The following is a 24,041-nucleotide window of genomic DNA, read 5'->3' as shown; positions in this document are numbered from 1 at the left end:
TGTTTTATGTTCGCGACTTGGCAACGATGGAGCAACCAGCTCGAGGAACCTGACTTCCTGGATTTATGCGTGATTGGTTGGGAGATGTAGTCGTTTGCAGTTTGGCTGGCGGTTTAGGTCAAGAGGGGGCGTAGGTACTCGGGAACTACATTACCAAAGCTCCCGCGCTCCTCACCGACACATGAAACACAACATGGCACCTGCTGGCCGGGGTGTTGTTGTGGTAGTCCTCTCATTTCTGTACTTATCCCGTGCTATATTTTCCACTGAATACTTCTCTACACTTACTTTCTTTAATAGCGAACTGCATAAACATGGTTGCAGCTCTCCGTCAGAGTGGGAGGAATACGCAAGTGATTGCGGTAAGTTTTGCCACGTCCTTGTAACTCGCTGTGTAAATGTGGCTAGCTAACAAAACCTATATTTTTCCGCACCCGTTGACAGGAGGTTAGCTACTGTACTAGCTAGCAAGCGTGGGATATTACCCGCTCTCTCGTAGAGGTTAGGATTTGATGGTAAAGGTCAGGGTAGAATCAGAGGCTCCTCAACTGATATTTCAAGATTAATAGTACTAATAAGACTTCGACAAGGTCCCCAGTGCTATGATGTCCTCACCTAGATACGTTTTTACACACAATGTCAGTTAGTACATTCTGCGTGTCTTTCCTGCGCGTGAACGTAACCCAGAGCGCACCTCAAAGCTCGCGATGGTCTTGCTTGCACAGGTTCTGTATTGGAATGTGCAATCAATGTATTAAAATAAAATTGCATTGCAAACTGTGACTGAATCAAAATATCCAGGATAATGAATGAAATATGAATGAGATCATCCTATGACTTTCCCACTGAAAGATCACAAAGCAAGGCTTTTATGAATCAATCAATAATAAAAGATTAGTATTTGATGTGACCAGTCCCTTCATTGCAGATCAGGTAAGAAGCCTGCCAATGTTTTTGATCCTTATCTCTCCCCATAATGACCAAGTTGGCAGCAGTCTGGCTGCTGTGTTGTGTCTGATGCTGTATATTTCCCTACAGAGTCCTCCGTTCTACAGTTGGACAACCCAGACTGTGAGGAAGGAAGCAACCTGCCATGCGAGTCTGTCTTCTCTCTCAACGCAGAGAAAATTCTGGTGAGATGCACAGACTTCATTAAGATCTCAATGCTTTTGCCTTGGCATTTTTGTTTGACTGAACCTTTTATTTTCACAGAGGAAACTGAACGTGTAGCTAACTACACAATGATCTCATCTTCTTTCAATCAGAGCCAAGCCAAGTTGTTCATAGAGCAGAAACGATTCCCGTTTGCAGTGGACAACCACAACACAAATGAGGAGCTTGGTAAGTTAATCTAGTAAGAGTTTGGTATGTGGAGTGTATGCTATACAGTGAGGGAAAAAAAGTATTTAATCCCCTGCAGATTTTGTACGTTTGCCCACTGACAAAGAACTGATCAGTCTAATTTTAATGGTAGGTTTATTTGAACAGTGAGAGACAGAATAACAACAACAAAATCAAGAAAAACGCATGTCAAAAATGTTATAAATTGATTTGCATTTTAATGGGGGAAATAAGTATTTGACCCCTCTGCAAAACATTACTTAGTACTTGGTGGCAAAACCCTTGTTGGCAATCAGAGGTCAGACGTTTCTTGTATTGGCCACCAGGTTTGCACACATCTCAGGAGGGATTTTGTCCCACTCCTCTTTGCAGATCTTCTCCAAGTCATTAAGGTTTCGAGGCTGACGTTTGGCAACTCGAACCTTCAGCTCCCTCCACAGATTTTCTATGGGATTAAGGTCTGGAGACTGGCTAGGCCACTCCAGGACCTTAATGTGCTTCTTCTTGAGCCACTCCTTTGTTGCCTTGGCCGTGTGTTTTGGGTCATTGTCATGCTGGAATACCCATCCACGACCCATTTTCAATGCCCTGGCTGAGGGAAGGAGTTTCTCACCCAAGATTTGACGGTACATGGCCCCGTCCATCGTCCCTTTGATGCGGTGAAGTTGTCCTGTCCCCTTAGCAGAAAAACACCCCCAAAGCATAATGTTTCCAACTCCATGTTTGACGGTGGGGATGGTGTTCCTGGGGTCATAGGCAGCATTCCTCCTCCTCCAAACACGGCGAGTTGAGTTGATGCCAAAGAGCTCCATTTTGGTCTCATCTGACCACAACACTTTCACCCAGTTCTCCTCTGAATCATTCAGATGTTCATTGGCAAACTTCAGACGGGCATGTATATGTGCTTTCTTGAGCAGGGGGACCTTGCGGGCGCTGCAGGATTTCAGTCCATCCCGGCATAGTGTGTTACCAATTGTTTTCTTGGTGACTATGGTCCCAGCTGCCTTGAGATCATTGACAAGATCCTCCCGTGTAGTTCTGGGCTGATTCCTCACCGTTCTCATGATCATTGCAACTGATCTTGCATGGAGCCCCAGGCCGAGGGAGATTGACAGTTATTTTGTGTTTCTTCCATTTGCGAATAATCGCACCAACTGTTGTCACCTTCTCACCAAGCTGCTTGGCGATGGTCTTGTAGCCCATTCCAGCCTTGTGTAGGTTTACAATCTTGTCCCTGACATCCTTGGAGAGCTCTTTGGTCTTGGCCATGGTGGAGAGTTTGGAATCTGATTGATTGATTGCTTATGTGGACAGGTGTCTTTTATACAGGTAACAAGCTGAGATTAGGAGCACTCCCTTTAAGAGTGTGCTCCTAATCTCAGCTCGATACCTGTATAAAAGACACCTGGGAGCCAGAAATCTTTCTGATTGAGAGGGGTCAAATACTTATTTCCCTCATTAAAATGCAAATCAATTTATAACATTTTTTGACATGCGTTTTTTCTGGATTTTTTTGTTGTTATTCTGTCTCTCACTGTTTAAATAAACCTACCATTAAAATTATAGACTGATCATGTCTTTGTCAGTGGGCAAACATACAAAATCAGCAGGGGATCAAATACTTTTTTCCCTCACTGTACATTTCTGCTATCGAAGCCCTTTTGCTTTACTCTCATTTTCTTTTCATTGCAGCTATAGGATATGTTCTTATTGGAAATGGCCTGTACGATGAAGCCATCAAACACTTCTCCTTGTTATTACAGGTTGGTTAACATTCATAGATGCATGAATTACAACACACATCTGTATATATGTCTTGGTCTGGCCTACTTGACAGTTTGAATAATGCATATTTTTTGTTTAGTCAAATATATGAATAGTAGAGAGACAGACATAGACATTTACATTACATTTTCTCTTTCTCCTTGCTTTGAATATGTTGTGTGGTTTGCATTTGCAATAAAGGACATATTTCTTATCAGTGTGTGTTGTGCTCTGGTGTAGGGGGATCCAGAGGTGGTCAGTGCCATCTACGGGAGAGGGATAGCATACGGAAAAAAGAGTCTGCAGGTAAGTGATCACATTAGCATGATACTGGAGTTCACAGAATGTTGACACCAGCAGTTCTATTCAGTCAGCCAATGTTTGCACTGTGACACATCATAAATAAAAATCTAATCTGTGCTAACTTTTGATTATGAGAGTGGCCCCACCGGGGACCCTGCTCAGCAGTTAGCATGTGTGCGTGTCAGTGGATGTGATTGATAAAGGCTGAGAGTGGTGATTTTTTAACATTTATATTTAAGTCATTTAGCAGACGCTCTTATCCAGAGCGACTTACAAATTGGTGCATTCAACTTAGGATAGCCAGTGGGACAACCACCCTTTTTTTTTATGGGGGGGTGGGGGAGGTGTGTCCAATGGAGGTGAGACTGTCTCTTTTCTTCTATGGAAGGACATCAAGAATGCAGACTTGGCGCTGTTCGAGTTAAGCCGAGTCATCACTCTTGAGCCCAACCGTCCTGAGGTGTACGAACAGCGGGCAGAGGTGAGGATAATGCTAGGCCTGTTTTGGCGTCATGGGTTAACTGTCTGTTCGTGTTAGACCTTGTGTTAGGGTATTGGTTTTCATTGGGGTTTACGATCATGCTTGAATTGTATGTCTCTTTGAATGGAGCAGGTTTCTATGTAGCCACATGCAAAATGGTTACAAATGAGTGAGGGTGGTGGTATTCTCTCAAGCAGGCTTTTAAAAAATTGTGCACAGGAGGCAACCACTGTTGTATTAACAATATGCCTAGAAGTAGCCTAGTTAATAGACCATTGGACTGCCCCACAAGTAAAATGAAGGGAAAGTACAGTGCATTCGGAAAGTATTCAGACCCCTTGACTTTTTCCACATTTTGTTACTTTACAGCCTTATTCTAAAACTGATTAAATTATTTTTTTCCCTCATCAATCTACACACATTACCCCATAATGACAAAGAAAAATCTGTTTTATTTATTTTTTGTGCAAATGTATTAACATTTTTTAAACTGAAATATCACATTTACATAAGTATTCAGACCCTTTGCTATGAGACTCGAAATTGAGCTCAGGTGCATCCTGTTTCCATTGATCATCCTTGAGATTTTTCTACAACTTGATTGGAGTCCACCTGTGGTAAATTCAATTGATTGGACATGATTTGGAAAGTCACACACCTGTCTATATAAGGTCCCACAGTTGACAGTGCATGTCAGAGCTAAAACCAAGCCATGAGGTCGAAGGAATTGTCCATAGAGCTCAGAGACAGGATTGTGTTGAGGCACAGATCTGGGGAAGGGTACCAAAAAATGTCTGCAGCATTGAAGATCCCCAAGAACACAGTGGCCTCCATCATTCTTAAATGGAAGAAGTTTGGAACCACCAAGACTCTTCCTAGAGCTGGCCGCCCGGCCAAACTGAGCAATCGGGGGAGAAGGACCTTGGTCAGGGAGGTGACCAAGAACCTGATTGTCACTCTGACAGAGCTCCAGAGTTCCTCTGTCGAGATGGGAGAACCTTCCAGAAGGACAACCATCTCTGCAGCACTCCACTTCTCAGTAAAAGGCACATGACAGCCCGCATGGAGTTTGCCATAAGGCATCTAAAGGACTCTCAGACCATGAGAAGCAAGATTCTCTGGTCTGATGAAACCAAGATTGGCCTGAATGCCAAGCGTCACGTCTGGAGGAAACCTGGCACCATCCCTACGGTCAAGCATGGTGGTGGCAGCATCATACTGTGGGGATGTTTTTTAGCGCCAGGGACTGGGAGACTAGTCAGGATCAAGGGAAAGATGAACGGAGCAAAGTACAGAGAGATCCTTGATAAAAATCTGCTCCAGAGCGCTCAGGACCTCCGACTGGGGCAAAGGTTCACCTTCCAACAAGACAACGACCCCAAGTACACAGCCAAGACAATGCAGGAGTGGCTTCGGGACAAGTCTCTGAATGTCCTTGAGTGGCACAGCCGGAGCCCAGACTTGAACCCGATCGAACATCTCTGGAGAGACCTGAAAATAGCTGTGCAGCGACGCTCCCCATCCAACCTGACAGAACTTGAGAGAATCTGCAGAGAAGAATAGGAGAAACTTCCCAAATACAGGTGTGCCAAGCTTGTAGTGTCATACCCAAGAAGACTTGAGGCTGTAATCCCTGCCAAAGGTGCTTCAACAAAGTACTGAGTAAAGGGTCTGAATATTTATGTAAATGTAATATTTAAGTTTTTTTTAAATTTGAATACATTTGCTGAAATTTCTAAAAACCTGTTTTTGCTTTGTATGGGGTATTGTGTGTAGATTGATGAGGGGAAATAAACATTTAATCCATTTTAGAATAAGGCTGTAACGTAACAAAATGTGGAAAAAGTAAAGGGGTCTGAATACTTTCCGAATGCACTCTGACTTGCAAGTTTTACTTGAATAATGTGCTTGCAGATTCTTTCTCCACTTGGAAGAATCAGTGAGGCTCTGAGTGATCTCTCCAAAGCCATCCAGCTCCAGCCCTCTGCCCGCCTCTACAGACACAGAGGAACTCTGCTCTTCATCGCCGAGGTCAGACTGACAATGTATTCAAGTTTCTGATGAGTGTTGAAATAGAGTTCAGTTCACATAGTGGGTTTTATATGCTTTTGTTTTCTCTAAATAGGATTATGTGGCAGCTATGGAGGATTTTCAACAGTCTTTGGATCTGAAGAAAAACCAGCCCATTGCCATGCTATACAGAGGTCTAACATTCTTCCACAGAGGAATGCTCAAGGTAGTCCCGTGTAGCTCAGTTGGTAAAGCATGGCGCTTGCAACGCCAGGGTTGTGGGTTTGATTCCCACGGGGGACCAGTATGAAAATGTATGCACTCACTAACTGTAAGTCGCTCTGGATAAGAGCGTATGCTAAATGACTCAAATGTAAATGTAAAAATGTATAGACATTTTTGTAGAAAACCAGAGTTGCTCAACTTTGAGTACTGCCAGTATAACCAGTTATATCCCTGCACGTTTACGATACAATCTTGTCTTCGATCCAGGAAGCCATTGAAACATTCAAGGAGGCCCTGAAATTAAAATATGACTTCATAGATGCATACAAAAGTCTCGGACAGGCCTACAGGTACAGTAGGGATGCTCTATGGCATGCTTTGGTTTCAACCAATGTGCCTCAAAGTTAGGACCCAGAATTCTTCCTGGTCAGGTCACATGGTCAGGAAGAACTCAGGGCCTTAGTACTCATGGGCCAGTGCAGTAAATGATCCCTGTTGTGTGTGTGTAGAGAGTTGGGGGACTTTGAGGCAGCCATGGAGAGCTTCCAGAAAGCCCTGATGCTCAACCAGAACCACATCCAGTCTCTGCAGCTGAGAGGCATGATGCTCTACCACCACGGCAGCCTCCAGGAAGCCATCGGCAACTTCAAGGTATTGGCCGTGTAACACACAGCTTCTTTCTCCTGACACAATATCAGTCTACCACCCATTACAAGTGGTAACTACTTTTTTTAAATGTAGTTTAGTCTTTAGTAATTTTGACAAATATCATGAAGTATTAGTCACATTTTTGTCATTTGAATAATGATTTAGTCTAGTTATTGTCAAAATGACGAAAACAGTGGGCCATTTTAGTCAACTAAATGCCCTTTCATTTTAGTCACATCACATTTGTATTGCCTCATTAACCTATAGTAAACATAAATCACTGACTTCCATGTGCACAAACATAGCCTTGTCCTACCAACATATTTTTCTGTATAACATCCTATCGCATGATTCTCTTCCCAACAGCCAAATTGGCAGCAGAACACATTACTCGGCAGCAGATTAAAAATCACATCTCTTGACAGGGCTCCAGACTAACTTTTTCAGTTGGTGGCACCAGCCATGATTTGGTCGCACCAATTTTGTTCCGTGGCATCACACAATGGAACAAATTAGTAATCACCTTATAAAGTCATTCACAGTGCTTTAGACTGTGTAATAGACTGCTGAGATGGTAGGCTATTCAATAAATATGTTGTTTCATCTAACATGTCCAAGCAGGAATACATGATTCAAGGTATTTTGATGTGCAACCTAATCCAGTGATTGTCATGAATTGTGGGTTGACAATAGGGTATTGTTGTTATATTTTACTGTTGAAATACGGCTCCAGAATATTCTGAATTTTGTGGTTCAATAGAGATGAATTTGCCTACATCTTTATGTATACTAATATCATAGGCTAATTTATTTTGGGGCTAATTCACCACATGAGGAAGTGAAAACTCAAAACACATTAGCTAGATTTCTAACACTAAATATAATACCCACCCTACTGTAGCTATAGTATCAAAGTTCTGTCATAAGTAGTGGTCTGATAGGTTGCAGCAAACTAAAAAGCTAGCATTATCAATCTGTTATTACCTGAGCGTATATATTGAGATGATGCTCTTTCAGATTGTCTCTTGAGGTTGGTAGTATTCGACTTGGTTGGTAGTATTCCCCTTCGACTTGTGGGTGTAAACGCTGTCTTCTCCCGTGGAAACGTTGCATTCGGTTTGAATCAACACGATAAGCAAAGTGGCTCCAAACGTTGCCCCTTTTTCTACCGGGAGCTTGTACTATACACAGGAAGAGTCGCCATGTCATGTGCGTTATTTGCATCAATGATGTGTTGCAGCCAGATTGGAGAATCTCTCCAAAAACTCTTGTCCAGTCCATTTACCAGTCAGGTTTTAGTCACAGAGTGTTCATCAACTGAAATGAAAAATCATTTTCGTTTAGTTATAGTTTTCTGGGTCTATTCTAGTCAGTTATCATCTCGTCAATTGCCACTGAAAAATGGGTGTTTGACAAATATTTTCGTCATTATTGTTGTTGACAAAATTAACACTGCAAGGGATTCTCCTGATGGTTTGTTTTCACTGTGGCTTCAGGCAGTTGATGGCAACGCAGGCTAACGAGCAGCAGTGCCGTGCCCCTGATCACAGACGTGTGTCATGTAGGCCGTACTGACTATCGTCATTTTCCATATCCCCTATCTGTCCCCATGATGGCATTTGCCTTACTGTCCCATCGGCAGCCCCGCTGTGGTGACTCAGTAGGCCTCATGCATTGATGTGTAGTAGATGTGGCAATACTATGACGGTTACTACCGGGGTGGTGGGTAGCCTAACGGATAAGAGTGTTGGGTCAGTAACCGAATGGTCGCTGGTTCGAATCCCGAGCCGACTAGGTTAAAAATATGACGATATTCCCTTGAGCAAGGTACTTAACCCTAATTGCTCCAGGGTCGCCCTTGATAATGGCTGACCTTGGCCGTGACCCCACTCTCCAAGGGTGTCTTGGGGAGTTGGGATATGCATGTCACACGTGTATAATACACACTTGTGAAACAGGACAAATCTAAGCACCCACCAAATTAATATTATTATTAACTCTAATTGCTCCTTTAAGTCGCTCTGGATAAGAGTGTCTGCTAAATGACAAATGTATATATAAATATATATATATATTACCTCCCCCACACAGCAGCTTACATGACCGTGTCACGTGCTTCCCACACTCCCTGTGGAGAATGTGGTTTGGTGGGGTCATGAGTCAGTCTAGAGCCGTCATCCTCAGGCCGTTCACGCAGTCAGCAGCGAACTGTAGTGATATCCACTTTGAGTCTGAATTATGTATGTCTGAATTTGAGGTTCCCTCCCTCCCTTTTTAATTATTACACCTATGTGCGTCATTGGACTTGATGTGTAACACCTCCATGTTGTATTGTGTTTTGCAGAGATGTCTACAGTTGGAGCCCTACAATGAGGTGTGTCAGTACATGAAGGGTCTGAGCCACGTGGCTATGGGACAGTTCTATGAAGGCATCAAGGCTCAGACTAAAGTCATGTTGAATGACCCTTTGCTGGGCCAGAAGGCAAGCTCGGAATATCTCAAAGTGAAATACCTCAGAGGTGAGCGCAGCATTAGTGACCTCTCAACTAACATTTCAACCTGAAGCTGAATGTTTTATCTTTGATAATTTCTTGTCTCTGGAGATCGATGGTTTGAATCTCTCATGTCATTTCCCCCCCACAGAATACTCTCGCTACTTGCACTCACATCTCGACATACCTGTGGCAGAATACAATGTTGATCAGGATCTTCCAGGAAACTTCAAAAACCACTGGGCAAAAAACCTCCCTTTTCTTATAGAAGACTATGAGGAGCAGCCAGGACTGCAGCCTCATATTAAGTGAGTTCAAAGGGATAGAACCTGCTACTGACTGAACACAGTTCAATATCTTCTGCCAGCATTGTATGAAACATGTATGCACTCACTAACTGTAAGTCGCTCTGGATAAGAGCGTCTGCTAAATGAAAGAAAAAAAAATATATATATGTAAAATTGAAGTATAGGCTAACTGATAGGTAATGGAGTAGGCTAATTTAGTTGACTTTGACCTACTCAGTGTTTGTGCTATTCAACCCATTTGTAACCTGCCCAACTGATCTTGTTTCATGCCTTGTCATTGTAGGGATGTTCTACTTCAGAACTTTGAAAGCTACAACACTGAAGTTCAGAAGCTCATTTGCACAGCTGATCACCTTGGTGCCCTTATGCAATACAATACACCAGGATTTCTTCCCAATCGCAGAATACACAGAGGTGGGTGAGTCACTGAGACACATTAGAGTTGTAGTCCTCTTATGTACATTCTTGGCTGAAATCAGATTAAGTGACTCTATCAGTTTAATCTACTAGTATCAGCCCTGAACTTGTTAAAAAACCCTATGCATGCTGGTAAGAAACTATTGTAGAAGTCGTTTTTTCTGGAATACATATTCTCTGATCCGATCTTATGTCTTACAGTGCCTTGCAAAAGTATTCATCCCCCTTGGTGTTTTTCCTATTTTGTTGCATTACAACCTGTAATTTAAATGGATTTCTATTTGGATTTCATGTAATGGACATACACAAAATAGTCCAAATTGGGGAAGTGAAATGAAAAAAATAATAAAAAATAAATAACGGAAAAGTGGTGCGTGCATATGTATTCACCCCCTTTGCTATGAAGCCCCTAAATAAGGCCTGGTGCAAACTGTTACCTTCAGAAGTCACATAATTAGTTAAATAAAGTCCACTTGTGTGCAATCTGTGTCACATGATCTGTCAAATGATCTCAGTATATATACACCTGTTCTGAAAGGCCCCAGAGTCTGCAACACCACTAAGCAAGGGGCACCACCAAGCAAGCGGCACCATGAAGACCAAGGAGCTCTCCAAACAGGTCAGGGACAAAGTTGTGGAGAAGTACAGATCAGGGTTGGGTTATAAAAAAAAAAAATCAGAAACTTTGAACATCCCACGAAGCACCATTAAATCCATTATAAAAAAATTTGAAAGAATATGGCACCACAACAAACCTGCCAAGAGAGGGCCGCCCACCAAAACTCACGGACCAGGCAAGGAGGGCATTAATCAGAGAGGCAACAAAGAGACCAAAGATAACTCTGAAGGAGCTGCAATGCTCCACAGCGGAGATTGGAGTATCTGTCCATAGGACCACTTTAAGCCGTACACTCCACAGAGCTGGGCTTTACGGATTAGTGGCCAGAAAAAAGCCATTGCTTAAAGAAAAAAACAAGCAAACACGTTTGGTGTCCGCCAAAAGGCATGTGGGAGACTCCCTAAACATATGGAAGAAGGTACTCTGGTCAGATGAGACTAAAATTGAGCTTTTTGGCCATCAAGGAAAACGCTATGTCTGGCGCAAACCCAACACCTCTCATCACCCCGAGAACACCATCCCCACAGTGAAGCATGGTGGTGGCAGCATCATGCTGTGGGGATGTTTTTCATCGGCAGGGACTGGGAAACTGGTCAGAATTGAAGGACTGATTGAATGGCGCATAATTCTTGAGGGAAACCTGGTTGTCTTCCAGAGATTTGAGACTGGACGGAGGTTCACCTTCCAGCAGGACAATGACCCTAAGCGTACTGCTAAAGCAACACTCGAGTGGTTTAAGGGGAAACATTTAAATGTCTTGGAATGGCCTAGTCAAAGCCCAGACTTCAATCCAATTGAGAATATGTGGTATGACTTAAAGATTGATGTACACCAGCAGAACCCATCCAACTTGAAGGAGCTGGAGCAGTTTTGCCTTGAAGAATGGGAAAAATTCCCAGTGGCTAGATGTGCCAAGCTTATAGAGACATACCCCAAGAGACTTGCAGCTGTAAATGCTGCAAAAGGTGGCTCTACAAAGTATTGACTTTGGGGGGGGTGAAATAGTTATGCACGCTCAAGTTTTTTTGTCTTATTTCTTGTTTGTTTCACCCCAAAAAATATTTTGTGGTAGGCATGTTGTGTAAATCAAATGATACAAACCCCCAAAAAATCTATTTTAATTCCAGGTTGTAAGGCAACAAAATAGGCAAAATGCCAAGGGGGGTGAATACTTTCGCAAGCCACTGTAAATCCAGTAGCTCTATAACAGTATATTTCAAAGTTCTGAAATTGAACGTGTTCTGTATTTCACTTCAAAAGCCATGGGTCTAGCAACCCTAGAGGTCATGCAGGCAATGCAGCGCACCTGGAGCAACTCAAAGGTGCGAGTCAATGGCAAAACCAGGCAGATGCAGTGGAGAGACATGTTCGATATAGCTGTCAAATGGAGGAGGTGAGGTTTGGGTGTGAGACTTGTTTGAGAAAGTTACTATATAACAATGTTATTACAACAATGCACATCTGCAGTATCGATCAACACCCTGTCTGCAGTTTCTTTATTGTCAGTCTGTGAGGTTTGGTACATGTTTCATGTCATACATCATTGTGTTGTTCTGTCCCTTTGAAGGATTGCTGATCCAGACCAGCCTGTTCTGTGGCTGGACCAGATGCCTGCCAGAAGTCTCAGCCGAGGGTTCAATAACCATATCAACCTCATCAGGTAACCTTAAGGAAAATGACATAAAATCATCTCAAAGATAGTCCCTGTGTGAATTTAACACATAACAAACTGTAGAGTCAAGTTGTAATTTTAGATATCCTTTTTGATAATGTGGTTTTCCTGTTTTTTTTGCATCACAGAGGACAGATCATCAACATAAGATACTTGGCCTATTTTGACAAAATACTCAACTTCATCAAAGACCGAATATTGGTTTACCACGGGTGGGTATTTTTTAAAGAAAATACAGATAGCTTTTTATTGGAGAAATCTGTTGGCTTACTTATTTATGCATTGTCCTCAGGGCATACAACCCAAAAGGCCTACTGGAAGTCAGACAAGCACTGGAAAATGTGGACAAGGTGGAAGACCTTCTCCCCATAATGAAGGTAATAAGGAACAACACCCAGAAAAGAAAATATTGACTCATCAAAATAGTATGATATAGTGTTTTCAGACTCTGGACCCAGGGGGCAAAGCTTTGAGGCCTGATATATTCATGGAAATAGCATCTACAGTGAGGGAAAAAGGTATTTGATCCCCTGCTGATTTTGTGCGTTTGCCCACTGACAAAGACATGATCAGTCTATAATTTTAATGGTAGGTTTATTTGAACAGTGAGAGACAGAATAACAACAACAAATTCCAGAAAAACGCATGTCAAAAATGTTATAAATGTATTTGCATTTTAATGAGGGAAATAAGTATTTGACCCCTCTGCAAAACATGACTTAGTACTTGGTGGCGAAACCGTTGTTGGCAATCACAGAGGTCAGACGTTTCTTGTAGTTGGCCACCAGGTTTGCACACATCTCAGGAGGGATTTTGTCCCACTGCTCTTTACAGATCTTCTCCAAGTCATTATGGTTTCGAGACTGACGTTTGGCAACTCGAACCTTCAGCTCCCTCCACAGATTTTCTATGGGATTAAGGTCTGGAGACTGGCTAGGCCACTCCAGGACCTTAATGTGCCTCTTCTTGAGCCACTCCTTTGTTGCCTTGGACCGTGTGTTTTGGGTCATTGTCATGCTGGAATACCCATCCACGACCCATTTTCAATGCCCTGGCTGAGGGAAGGAGGTTCTCACCCAAGATTTGACGGTACATGGCCCCGTCCATCGTCCCTTTGATGCGGTGAAGTTGTCCTGTTCCCTTAGCAGAAAAACAACCCCAAAGCATAATGTTTCCACTTCCATGTTTGACGGTGGGGATGGTGTTCTTGGGGTCATAGGCAGCATTCCTCCTCCTCCAAACACGGCGAGTTGAGTTGATGCCAAAGAGCTTGATTTTGGTCTCATCTGACCACAACACTTTCACCCAGTTCTCCTCTGAATCATTCAGATGTTCATTGGCAAACTTCAGACGGGCCTGTATATGTGCTTTCTTGAGCAGGGGGACCTTGCGGGCGCTGCAGGATTTCAGTCCTTCACGGCGTAGTGTGTTACCAATTGTTTTCTGGGTGACTATGGTCCCAGCTGCCTTGAGATCATTGACAAGATCCTCCCGTGTAGTTCTGGGCTGATTCCTCACCGTTCTCATGATCATTGCAACTCCACGAGGTGAGATCTTGCATGGAGCCCCAGGCCGAGGGAGATTCACAGTTATTTTGTGTTTCTTCCATTTGCGAATAATCGCACCAACTGTTGTCACCTTCTTACCGAGCTGCTTGGCGATGGTCTTGTAGCCCATTCCAGCCTTGTGTAGGTCTACAATCTTGTCCCTGACATCCTTGGAGACCTCTTTGGTCTTGGCCATGGTGGAGAGTTTGGAATCTGATTGATTGATTGCTTCTGTGGACAGGTTGAGATTAGGAGCACTCCCTTTAAGAGTGTGCTCCTAATCTCAGCTCGTTACCTGTATAAAAGACACCTGGGAGCCAGAAATCTTTCTGATTGAGAGGGGGTCAAATACGTATTTCCCTCATTAAAATGCAAATCAATTTATAACATTTTTGACATGCGTTTTTCTGGATTTTTTTGTTGTTATTCTGTCTCTCACTGTTCAAATAAACCTACCATTAATATTATAGACTGATCATTTCTTTGTCAGTGGGCAAACGTACAAAATCAACAGGGGATCAAATACTTTTTTCCCTCACTGTAGGTCCTAGGAACTACTAAGTGGTGTGTACGATACGATATCATGTACTAAAACATCTATTGCAAAAACATCCAAATTGATATATCAACTTGGCATGAGTTTCACAACTGATAGAATGTAGATGTCTGATTTGCTGCTGTTTTTTCATTTTTATCCTGAAGCAGTTTAACAGTAAAACAAGGGATGGCTTCACAGTGAACTCCAAGGTGCCCAGTCTAAAAGACCCTGGGAAAGAATATGATGGTTTCACTATCACCATAACAGGAGACAGGTCAGTTTATTTGGTTCTAATAAATTAATAACAAACTAATCTCTTGACTTTATAGTCTCCATCAGTGGTTTGCCTAAGCTTTTCCAATCATACAGAAATCCGAGACACATTTCCTCATCACTGAACATCATTTCATGTGGAAAAACATCAGGGTTTATTATGTCAACTCAGCTCAGTTGAAAGCAGTTAAGTAATTCAACACATTGTATATTTTTGTTCATTCAAATTCAGTGCTCAGGGTTTTCTGTTAGGGAACTTCTAGCAAAGGTTCTAGATCTGTTTGTTGACATTGCATTAAATGTACAGTACCAGTCAAAAGTTTGGACACACCTACTCATTCAAGGGTTTTTCTTTATTTTTACTATTTTTTACATTGTAGAATGATAGTGAAGACATCAAAACTATGAAATAACACATATGGAATCATATAGTAACCAAAAATGTGTTAAACAAATCAAAATATGTTTTATATTTGAGATTCTTCAAATAGTCACCCTTTGCCTTAATGACAGCTTTGCACACTCTTGGCATTCTCTCAACCAGCTTCATGAGGTAGTCACCTGGAATGCATTTCAATTAACAGGTGTGCCTTCTTAAAAGTTAATTTGTGGAATTTCTTTCCTTCTTAATGCGTTTGAGCCATTCAGTTTTGTTGTGACAAGGTGGGGGGGGGTATACAGAAGATAGCCCTATTTGGTAAAAGACCAAGTCCATATTATGGCAAGAACAGCTCAAAAAAGCAAAGAGAAACGACAGTCCATCATTACTTTAAGACATGAAGGTCAGTCAATACGGAAAATTTCAAGAACTTTTAAAGTTTCTTCAAGTGCAGTCGCAAAAACCATCAAGCATTATGATGAAACTGGCTCTCATGAGGACTGCCACAGGAATGGAAGACCCAGAGTTACCTCTGCTGCAGAGGATAAGTTCATTAGAGTTACCAGCCTCAGAAATTGCAGCCCAAATAAATGCTTCAGAGTTCGTCACAGACACATCTCAACATCAACTGTTCAGAGGAGACTGTGTGAATCAGGCCTTCATTGTTGAATTGCTGAAAAGAAACCAGTACTAAAGGACACCAATAAGAAGAGACCTGCTTGGGCCAAGAAACACGAGCAATTAGCAATAGACTGGTGGAAATTTGTCCAAATTGGAGATTGTTGGTTCCATCCGCCGTGTCTTTGTGAGACGCAGTGTGGGTGAATGGATGATCTCTGCATGTGTCGTTCCCACCGTAAAGCATGGAGGAGGAGGTGTTATGGTGTGGGGGTGCTTTGCTGGTAACACTGTCTGTGATTTATTTGGAATTCAAGGCACACTTCACCAGAATGGCTACCACAGCATTCTGCAGTGATACGCCATCCCATCTGGTTTGGGCTTAGTGGGACTATCATTTGTTTTTCAACAGGACAATGACCCAACACGCCTCCAGGCTGTGTAAGGGCTATTTTACCAAGAAGGAGAGTGATGGAGTGCTGCATTAGATGACCTGGCCTCCACAATCCCCCGACCTCAACCCAATTGAGATGGTTTGGGATGAGTCAGACGGCAGAGTGAAGGAAAAGCAGCCAACAAGTGCTCAGCATATGTGGGAACTCCTTCAAGACTGTTGGAAAAGCATTCCAGGTGAAGCTGGTTGAGAGAATGCAAAGGGTGGCTATTTGAAGAATCTCAAATATAAAATATATTTTGATTTGTTTAAAACTTTTTTGGTTACTACATGATTCCATGTGTTATTTCATAGTTTTGATGTCTTCACTATTATTCTACAATGTAGAAAATAGTAAAAATAAAGAAAAACCCTTGAATGAGTAGGTGTGTCCAAACTTTTGACTGGTACTGTGTATATATTTTGTATTATTATACTTTTTTTAACAGGTAGGGCTCAAAACAGGTGGGGCTCTGAATGACGGGTCGCCACTGGTGTTGTCTCAATTGATGGCAGGCACAACACAAAAACCTCAGATGAAAAAAAAACTCAGATGAAATGGGGTCTAAGCTACAACATATTCTAATCTGAAACAAATCGGAATTTACACATTTTTAGATAATTTACGTTAAAGGTTTAAAAATGAAAAAAATAATTTAAAAAAAGTAAATGCATTAGATTGACGACAACACTGTAAGCTTAAATTACAGTGCATTTGGAATTATTCAGACCCCTTGACTTTTTCCAAAAAAAATTACGTTACAGCCTTATTCTAAACTTGATTAAATTGTGTTTTTTCCCCTCATCAATCTACACACAATACCCCATAATGACAAAGCGGAAACAGGTTTTTAGAAACTTTTGCAAATGTATTAAAAATAAAAAACGTAAATATCAAATGTACATAAGTATTCAGACCCTTTACTGTTGAAGCACCTTTGGCAGTGATTACAGCATCGAGTCTTCTTGGTTATGACGCTACAAGCTTGGCACACCTATATTTGGGGAGTTTCTCCCATTCTTCTCTGCAAATCCTCTCAAGCTGTCAGGTTGGATGGGGAGCGTTGCTGCACAGCTATTTTCAGGCCTCTCCAGAGATGTTCGATCGGGTTCAAGTCTGGGCTCTGGCTGGGCCACAAAAGGACATTCAGAGACTTGTCCCGAAGCCACTCCTGCGTTGTCTTGTCTGTGTGCTTAGGGTTGTTGTCCTGTTGGAAGGTGAACCTTTGCCCCAGTCTGAGGTCCTGAGCGCTCTGGAGAAGGTTTTCATCAAGGATCTCTCTGTACTTTGCTCTGTTCATCTTTGCCTCGATCCTGACTAGTCTCCCAGTCCCTGCTGCTGTTAAAAACATCCCCACAGCATGATGCTGCCATCACCATGCTTCACCGTAGGGATGGTGCCAGGTTTACTCTAGACGTGACACTTGGCATTCAGGCCGAAGTGTTCAATCTTGGTTTCATCAGACCAGAGAATCGTGTTTGTCATGGTATGAGAGTCTTTAGGTGCCTTTTGGTAAACACCAAGCGGGCTGTCATGTGCCTTTTACTGAGGAGTGGCTTCCATCTGGCCACTCTACCATAAAGGCCTGATTGGTGGAGTGCTGCAGAGATGGTTGTCCTTCTGGAAGGTTCTCCCATCTCCATAGAGGAACTCTAGAGCTCTGTCAGAGTTGCCATCGGGTTCTTGGTCACCTCCCTGACCAAGGCCCTTTACCCGATTGCTCAGTTTGGCCGGGCGGCCAGCACTAGGAAGAGTCTTGGTGATTACAAACTTCTTCCATTTAGGAATGATGGAGGCCACTGTGTTCTTGGGGACCTTCAATGCTGCAGAAATGTTTTGGTACCCTTCCCCAGATTTGTGCCTCGACACAATCCTGTCTCGGAGCTCTACGGACAAGTCCTTCGACCTCATGGCTTGGTTTTTGCTCTGACATGCACTGTCAACTGTGGGACCTTTTATATAGACAGGTGTGTGCCTTTCCAAATCATGTCCAATCAATTGAATTTACCACAGGTGGACTCCAATCAAGTTGTAGAAACATCTCAAGGATGATCAATGGAAACCGGATGCACCTGAGCTCAATTTCGAGTCTCATAGCAAAGGGTCTGAATACTTATGTAAATAAGGTATTTCTGTTTTTTATTTGTAATAAATTTAGAAAACTGTTTTCACTTTGTCATTATGGGGTATTGTGTGTAGATTGCTATAATCTTTATTTTTTATTTTTTAATTCGTTTTAGAATAAGGCTGTAACTTAACAACATTTGGAAAAAGTCAAGGGGTCTGAATACCTTCCGAAGGCACTGTATATCAAACTCAACCCTTTATCTTTTCCAGTGATGAAGACATGGATGTCTCGTGGTATGGTGGGGAATGCAAAATCTGTCAACTTTGAGCAACTTCTATCTCCTGAATGTTTTGGCATTCAGGTCCAAAAAGTCATTTTCTGACCACTTCTTCCATGGGCAAATATGTATGGGAAGTTTTGTTTAAATCAAAAGGGATGTTGTCAAAAAGTGGATTTACTCAGAAGCAAGAACTGCAGTGTGATGCATACTGTATGGATATCCTCAAGTGTGAAATATTAGCTAAAAAGAATGGTTGCATCTGAGACATGAAATACAGTGGGGAGAACAAGTATTTGATACACTGCCGATTTTGCAGGTTTTCCTACTTACAAAGCATGTAGAGGTCTGTAATTTTTATCATAGGTACACTTCAACTGTGAGAGATGGAATCTAAAACAAAAATCTAGAAAATCACATTGTATGATTTTAAAGTAATTCATTTGCATTTTATTGCATGACATAAGTATTTGATACATCAGAAAAGCAGAATTTAATATTTGGTACAGAAACCTTTGTTTGCAATTACAGAGATCATACGTTTCCTGTAGGTCTTGACCAGGTTTGCACACACTGCAGCAGGGATTTTGGCCCACTGCTCCATACAGACCTTCTCCAGATCCTTCAGGTTTCGGGGCTGTCGCTGGGCAATACGGACTTTCAGCTCCCTCCAAAGATTTTCTATTGGGTTCAGGTCTGGAGACTGGCTAGGCCACTCCAGGACCTTGAGATGCTTCTTACGGAGCCACTCTTAGTTGCCCTGGCTGTGTGTTTCGGGTCGTTGTCATGCTGGAAGACCCAGCCACGACCCATCTTCAATGCTCTTACTGAGGGAAGGAGATTGTTGGCCAAGATCTCGCGATACATGGCCCCATCCATCCTCCCCTCAATACGGTGCAGTCGTCCTGTCCCCTTTGCAGAAAATTATCCCCAAAGAATGATGTTTCCACCTCCATGCTTCACGGTTGGGATGGTGTTCTTGGGGTTGTACTCATCCTTCTTCTTCCTCCAAACACGGCGAGTGGAGTTTAGACCAAAAAGCTCTATTTTTGTCTCATCAGACCACATGACCTTCTCCCATTCCTCCTCTGGATCATCCAGATGGTCATTGGCAAACTTCAGACGGGCCTGGACATGCGATGGCTTGAGCAGGGGGACCTTGCGCACGCTGCAGGATTTTAATCCATGACGGCGTAGTGTGTTACTAATGTTTTCTTTGTGACTGTGGTCCCAGCTCTCTTCAGGTCATTGACCAGTTCCTGCCGTGTAGTTCTGGGCTGATCCCTCACCTTCCTCATGATCATTGATGCCCCACGAGGTGAGATCTTGCATGGAGCCCCAGACCGAGGGTGATTGACCGTCATCTTGAACTTCTTCCATTTTCTAATAATTGCGCCAACAGTTGTTGCCTTCTCACCAAGCTGCTTGCCTATTGTCCTGCAGCCCATCCCAGCCTTGTGCAGGTCTACAATTTTATCCCTGATGTCCTTACACAGCTCTCTGGTCTTGGCCATTGTGGAGAGGTTGGAGTCTGTTTGATTGAGTGTGTGGACAGGTGTCTTTTATACAGGTAACGAGTTCAAACAGGTGCAGTTAATACAGGTAATGAGTGGAGAACAGGAGGGCTTCTTAAAGAAAAACTAACAGGTCTGTAAGAGACGGAATTCTTACTGGTTGGTAGGTGATCAAATACTTATGTCATGCAATAAAATGCAAATTATTTACTTAAAAATCATACAATGTGATTTTCTGGATTTTTGTTTTAGATTCCGTCTCTCACAGTTGAAGTGTACCTATGATAAAAATTACAGACCTCTACATGCTTTGTAAGTAGGAAAACCTGCAAAATCGGCAGTGTATCAAATACTTGTTCTCCCCACTGTATACTGTATAAACACATTTTACTGAGTTAGTTCATATAAGGAAATCAGTCAATTGAAATAAATTCCTTAGGCCCTAATCTATGGGTTTCACATGACTGGGAATACAGATACAGTGGGGGAAAAAAGTATTTAGTCAGCCACCAATTGTGCAAGTTCTTCCACTTAAAAAGATGAGAGAGGCCTGTAATTTTCATCATAGGCACACGACAACTATGACAGACAAATTTAGATTTTTTTTCTCCAGAAAATCACATTGTAGGATTTTTAATGAATTTATTTGCAAATTATGGTGGAAAATAAGTATTTGGTCACCTACAAAAAAGCAAGATTTCTGGCTCTCACAGACCTGTAACTTCTTCTTTAAGAGGCTCCTCTGTCCTCCACTCGTTACCTGTATTAATGGCACCTGTTTGAACTTGTTATCAGTATAAAAGACACCTGTCCACAACCTCAAACAGTCACACTCCAAACTCCACTATGGCCAAGACCAAAGAGCTGTCAAAGGACACCAGAAACAAAATTGTAGACCTGCAACAGGCTGGGAAGACTGAATCTGCAATAGGTAAGCAGCTTGGTTTGAAGAAATCAACTGTGGGAGCAATTATTAGGAAATGGAAGACATACAAGACCACTGATAATCTCCCTCGATCTGGGGCTCCACGCAAGATCTCACCCCGTGGGGTCGAAATGATCACAAGAACGGTGAGCAAAAATCCCAGAACCACACGGGGGGACCTAGTGAATGACCTGCAGAGAGAGCTGGGACCAAAGTAATAAAGCCTACCATCAGTAATACACTACGCCGCCAGGGACTCAAATCCTGCAGTGCCAGACGTGGTTGGCAATGACACAGGTCAAACGTTTTCTGTAAGTCTTCACAAGGTTTTCACACACTGTTGCTGGTATTAGTCCTTATCCAGAGCGACTTACAGTTAGTGAGTGCATACATTTTCATACTTTTTTCATTCTTTTGGCTCATGAAACATGGGACCAACACTTTACATGTTGCGTTTCAAAAAAAATTCAGTATTGAAACAGCCAAACCCCTATTTGAACCTTTTGAATTCTTTGTCCTTCAGGTTGGACTTTCTAAAAAAACTTGAAATACTAAGCTTGAAATACAAAGCTTGAAATATGATTTGGCTTGTTATTCTACCTCTAACCCTACAGCTTTCACCAAAGTGCGCCTTGTTATCTGTCCCATGATGAATGTTGATGTATGTACAGTACAGTAGATGTTCATAGAGACCAAGGTGTTTGTTCAGACTGTGTGTATTTGTGTTACCTTAGAGTGGGGAACATGCTGTTCTCAGTGGAGACCCAGACCACAGAGGAGCGCACGCAGCAGTACCAGTCTGAGATTGAGTCGATCTACAAAGACCTGACTGCCAAAGGCAAGGCTCTCATGCTGTCCACTGAACTTGGGGTATGCTCTCTCTTCCTCTTTCTCTCTCTTCTTCTTCTTCTTCCCTATTCCCTCTCTTTTCTTTTCTCTGACTGTCAGTGTTGGCTTCCAGTTGTGCGATTCACTGCCACCTCAACAATCTGATCCATACTGTTGCTTTCCTATCTGATGTAACACACGTTTTTCTATTGTTGTGTTGATAGATTTACTCTCTACCACTGAAAATGTGGAGCAGTCCGTTTTGTATGAGGCTACCTAACCTGTTAAAGGGAAATTCCACTCAATTAGTCCACTGTTGATAATGTCCCAAAATGTTTTGCATGTCAGCAGTCAAGTTTTCAAGTTATTGGACTTTCAAGAAGCCAAGTGTCACTGGCCACATCCTTGTGTAATGATATGACCTCTGTAAGTGGACCCTGTAGTATGAATTGCATTGTTTTTGTTTCTATCTTTTAGGATGCAGATGCAGTGTGTAATTTAATCCTCTCCCTGGTTTACTACTTCTGTAACCTTATGCCCCTCTCCAGAGGGTCCAGGTAAGGTTTTGTCTAAGTCATATAACCATCAATACATGATGTTAAGGCACATGTTTCAGTTGGTCTTCTCTGAATGGTGATTTCATTTTGTGAAACAGTTTTTTTAGTTATGAAATCAGTCCCATTTCCCATACTTTTTTGTCTCTATTTCTCTTTTTTCAGTGTTGTGGCATACTCCGTTGTCATGGGTGCACTGATGGCCAGTGGAAAGGAGGTGATAGGCAGAATCCCCAAAGGGAAGGTAATCGTGACGTTTTGCTCTACTTTACACTACTTTATTTTAATACATTACATTTCCCAGTGGTGGTATCAATGTGGTAACAATGTGCCTGGTTTTTAAGCTTTTTTCTTGTTTATGATGATTTTTTTAGTTGGTTGATTTTGAAGCCATGACAACACCCAGTCCTGACAGCTTTAGTAAAACAGCTAAAAACTGGATGAATTTAAAGAGGTGAGTAGCTCGACATGCCCACTGTTATCACCTTTAAACGCATCATAAGTTGGCCAATTATTGTATTGATAACCTTTTTTTACCTCATAGTCTACCAGTGTGGTACCATAGTCTTCCATCGGTAGCAGAAACGTTCCCGACGACTAGAACCATGATAGAGGTCCTCAACACGGACTCGACATCGCACTGTCCAAAGAAGTCCTAACACCACTTCTCCTGATGAGAACAAGGGCCACTCGCCCTGTCCACTCTCTCTGCTCACTCTTTCTGCTCATAGTCTCTCTGGCCAAGCTCAACCCCCAAAGCACAACATCTGTCTAAACATGATTTATGGCAACTACATGTTGTTCAGATATGTATGCAATACCAGCAAAACCCTAGTAGGGTCTAGTATGTAAAAGCTAAGAAGCAACATTTATTTGAATGGGAGGTAATCTCTCGATCGTGATTGGCACTAAAATTCTAACTATTTTCTTTTAAAAAACCCTCAGTCTATAAGCAAAGAAAGTGGGGGAGGAGATTATAAGATGTAAACTTTCCTTCAGGGCTATTCTATTCCACTTGGGATACTTGAACATTTAGAAAAGTCAAGCAATCTTTTTATTTAGTCTTGTCGATGGTGCGATTGTGGAGAGTGTCACTCTGTGGCATTTCCTTTTTCAGTAATTGTTTTTAACTTGACCAATAAAGGGCATGAGGCAGGGCTGGTTTTAGGTTGGGTCAAACTTGTTTTGGGGAAAGCACACAACAATGGTCCTCTGGTCTTATTTTGAGACATCTGTTTCTGTCTTGTTGCTGTTCTCTCTTTCTTTTTTCCGTAAAATGTTTTTAAATCATTTGACAATGGTCTTATCGACACACAACATTTGAACACATGTTCAGGGATACATTAAGGGGAGTATGTTCAACTGCTCTGAAGAACCTCTTCATGTGAGGACAAGCTTTGGTGTTCAGTTTGTATGTTTCCCACTTACCCTTAACTGTGAATGACAGAATAAAATATGCATTGCCTGCCGGAGTCCTTATTGAATGAGCTCCAGAGGATCAAATAAAATAACCAACAACAATGTTAAGTTCTCTGCTTAACGTTATTTAATTTTTTGGCAGAACTACTGTTTTATCATGATGTTTCCATATCAATGTTTGTGCTGAATGGCTGGGAGATTTGTTTTAATATTTTTTTTGCACTGGGTGAATTGGCTATGTTTATTAAACCGCTAAGGTGGATTTTTAAGCTAAGCATATGTCCCATCTTGAAGTTTAAACTCGAAGGAAAGAAATCTGTGGAGATTTTAGGGAATTGGGATGTTCAATGGTCAATAAAATTGGTTGACAAATGAGTGGTTTGTTTC

At 42.1% G+C, this 24,041-nt stretch overlaps 1 protein-coding gene across 2 annotated transcripts; it reads left to right on the top strand.

Moving 5' to 3' along the window:
* The first annotated feature begins 103 nt into the window (after nt 1-103).
* Nucleotides 104-24,029, top strand: LOC121552830 (tetratricopeptide repeat protein 13). 2 transcript variants are annotated; one of them, XM_041865895.1, is made up of 23 exons: nt 104-362; nt 1,039-1,133; nt 1,266-1,341; nt 3,034-3,104; nt 3,346-3,411; nt 3,797-3,889; nt 5,804-5,920; nt 6,015-6,125; nt 6,392-6,474; nt 6,634-6,775; nt 9,117-9,291; nt 9,416-9,572; nt 9,856-9,986; nt 11,869-12,001; nt 12,176-12,268; nt 12,409-12,492; nt 12,573-12,657; nt 14,533-14,639; nt 21,588-21,723; nt 22,159-22,238; nt 22,401-22,479; nt 22,610-22,689; nt 22,780-24,029. In XM_041865895.1, exons 1-23 carry the CDS (start codon nt 182-184, stop codon nt 22,892-22,894), a joined length of 2,490 nt encoding a protein of 829 aa, XP_041721829.1. In that variant the 5' UTR covers nt 104-181; the 3' UTR covers nt 22,895-24,029. The 2 variants fall into 2 exon arrangements, with proteins under 2 accessions (XP_041721829.1, XP_041721828.1); XM_041865894.1 differs by having other exon boundaries at nt 14,530-14,639.
* The last annotated feature ends 12 nt before the right edge of the window (nt 24,030-24,041 follow it).

The sequence above is a fragment of the Coregonus clupeaformis genome, chromosome 36, assembly GCF_020615455.1.
Source record: "Coregonus clupeaformis isolate EN_2021a chromosome 36, ASM2061545v1, whole genome shotgun sequence".
Lineage (NCBI taxonomy): Eukaryota > Metazoa > Chordata > Actinopteri > Salmoniformes > Salmonidae > Coregonus > Coregonus clupeaformis.
Note: the sequence above shows the minus strand (reverse complement) of the source record. Positions and strands in the feature narration are given on the sequence as shown.

Coding starts and splice junctions, on each gene's coding strand:
- LOC121552830 (XM_041865894.1), top strand. CDS start 182: ATGAAACACAACATGGCACCTGCTGGCCGGGGTGTTGTTGTGGTAGTC. Junction 6,126..6,391: donor TCCACAGAGGAATGCTCAAG/GTAGTCCCGTGT, acceptor TCTTCGATCCAG/GAAGCCATTGAAACATTCAA. Junction 12,493..12,572: donor CGAATATTGGTTTACCACGG/GTGGGTATTTTT, acceptor CATTGTCCTCAG/GGCATACAACCCAAAAGGCC.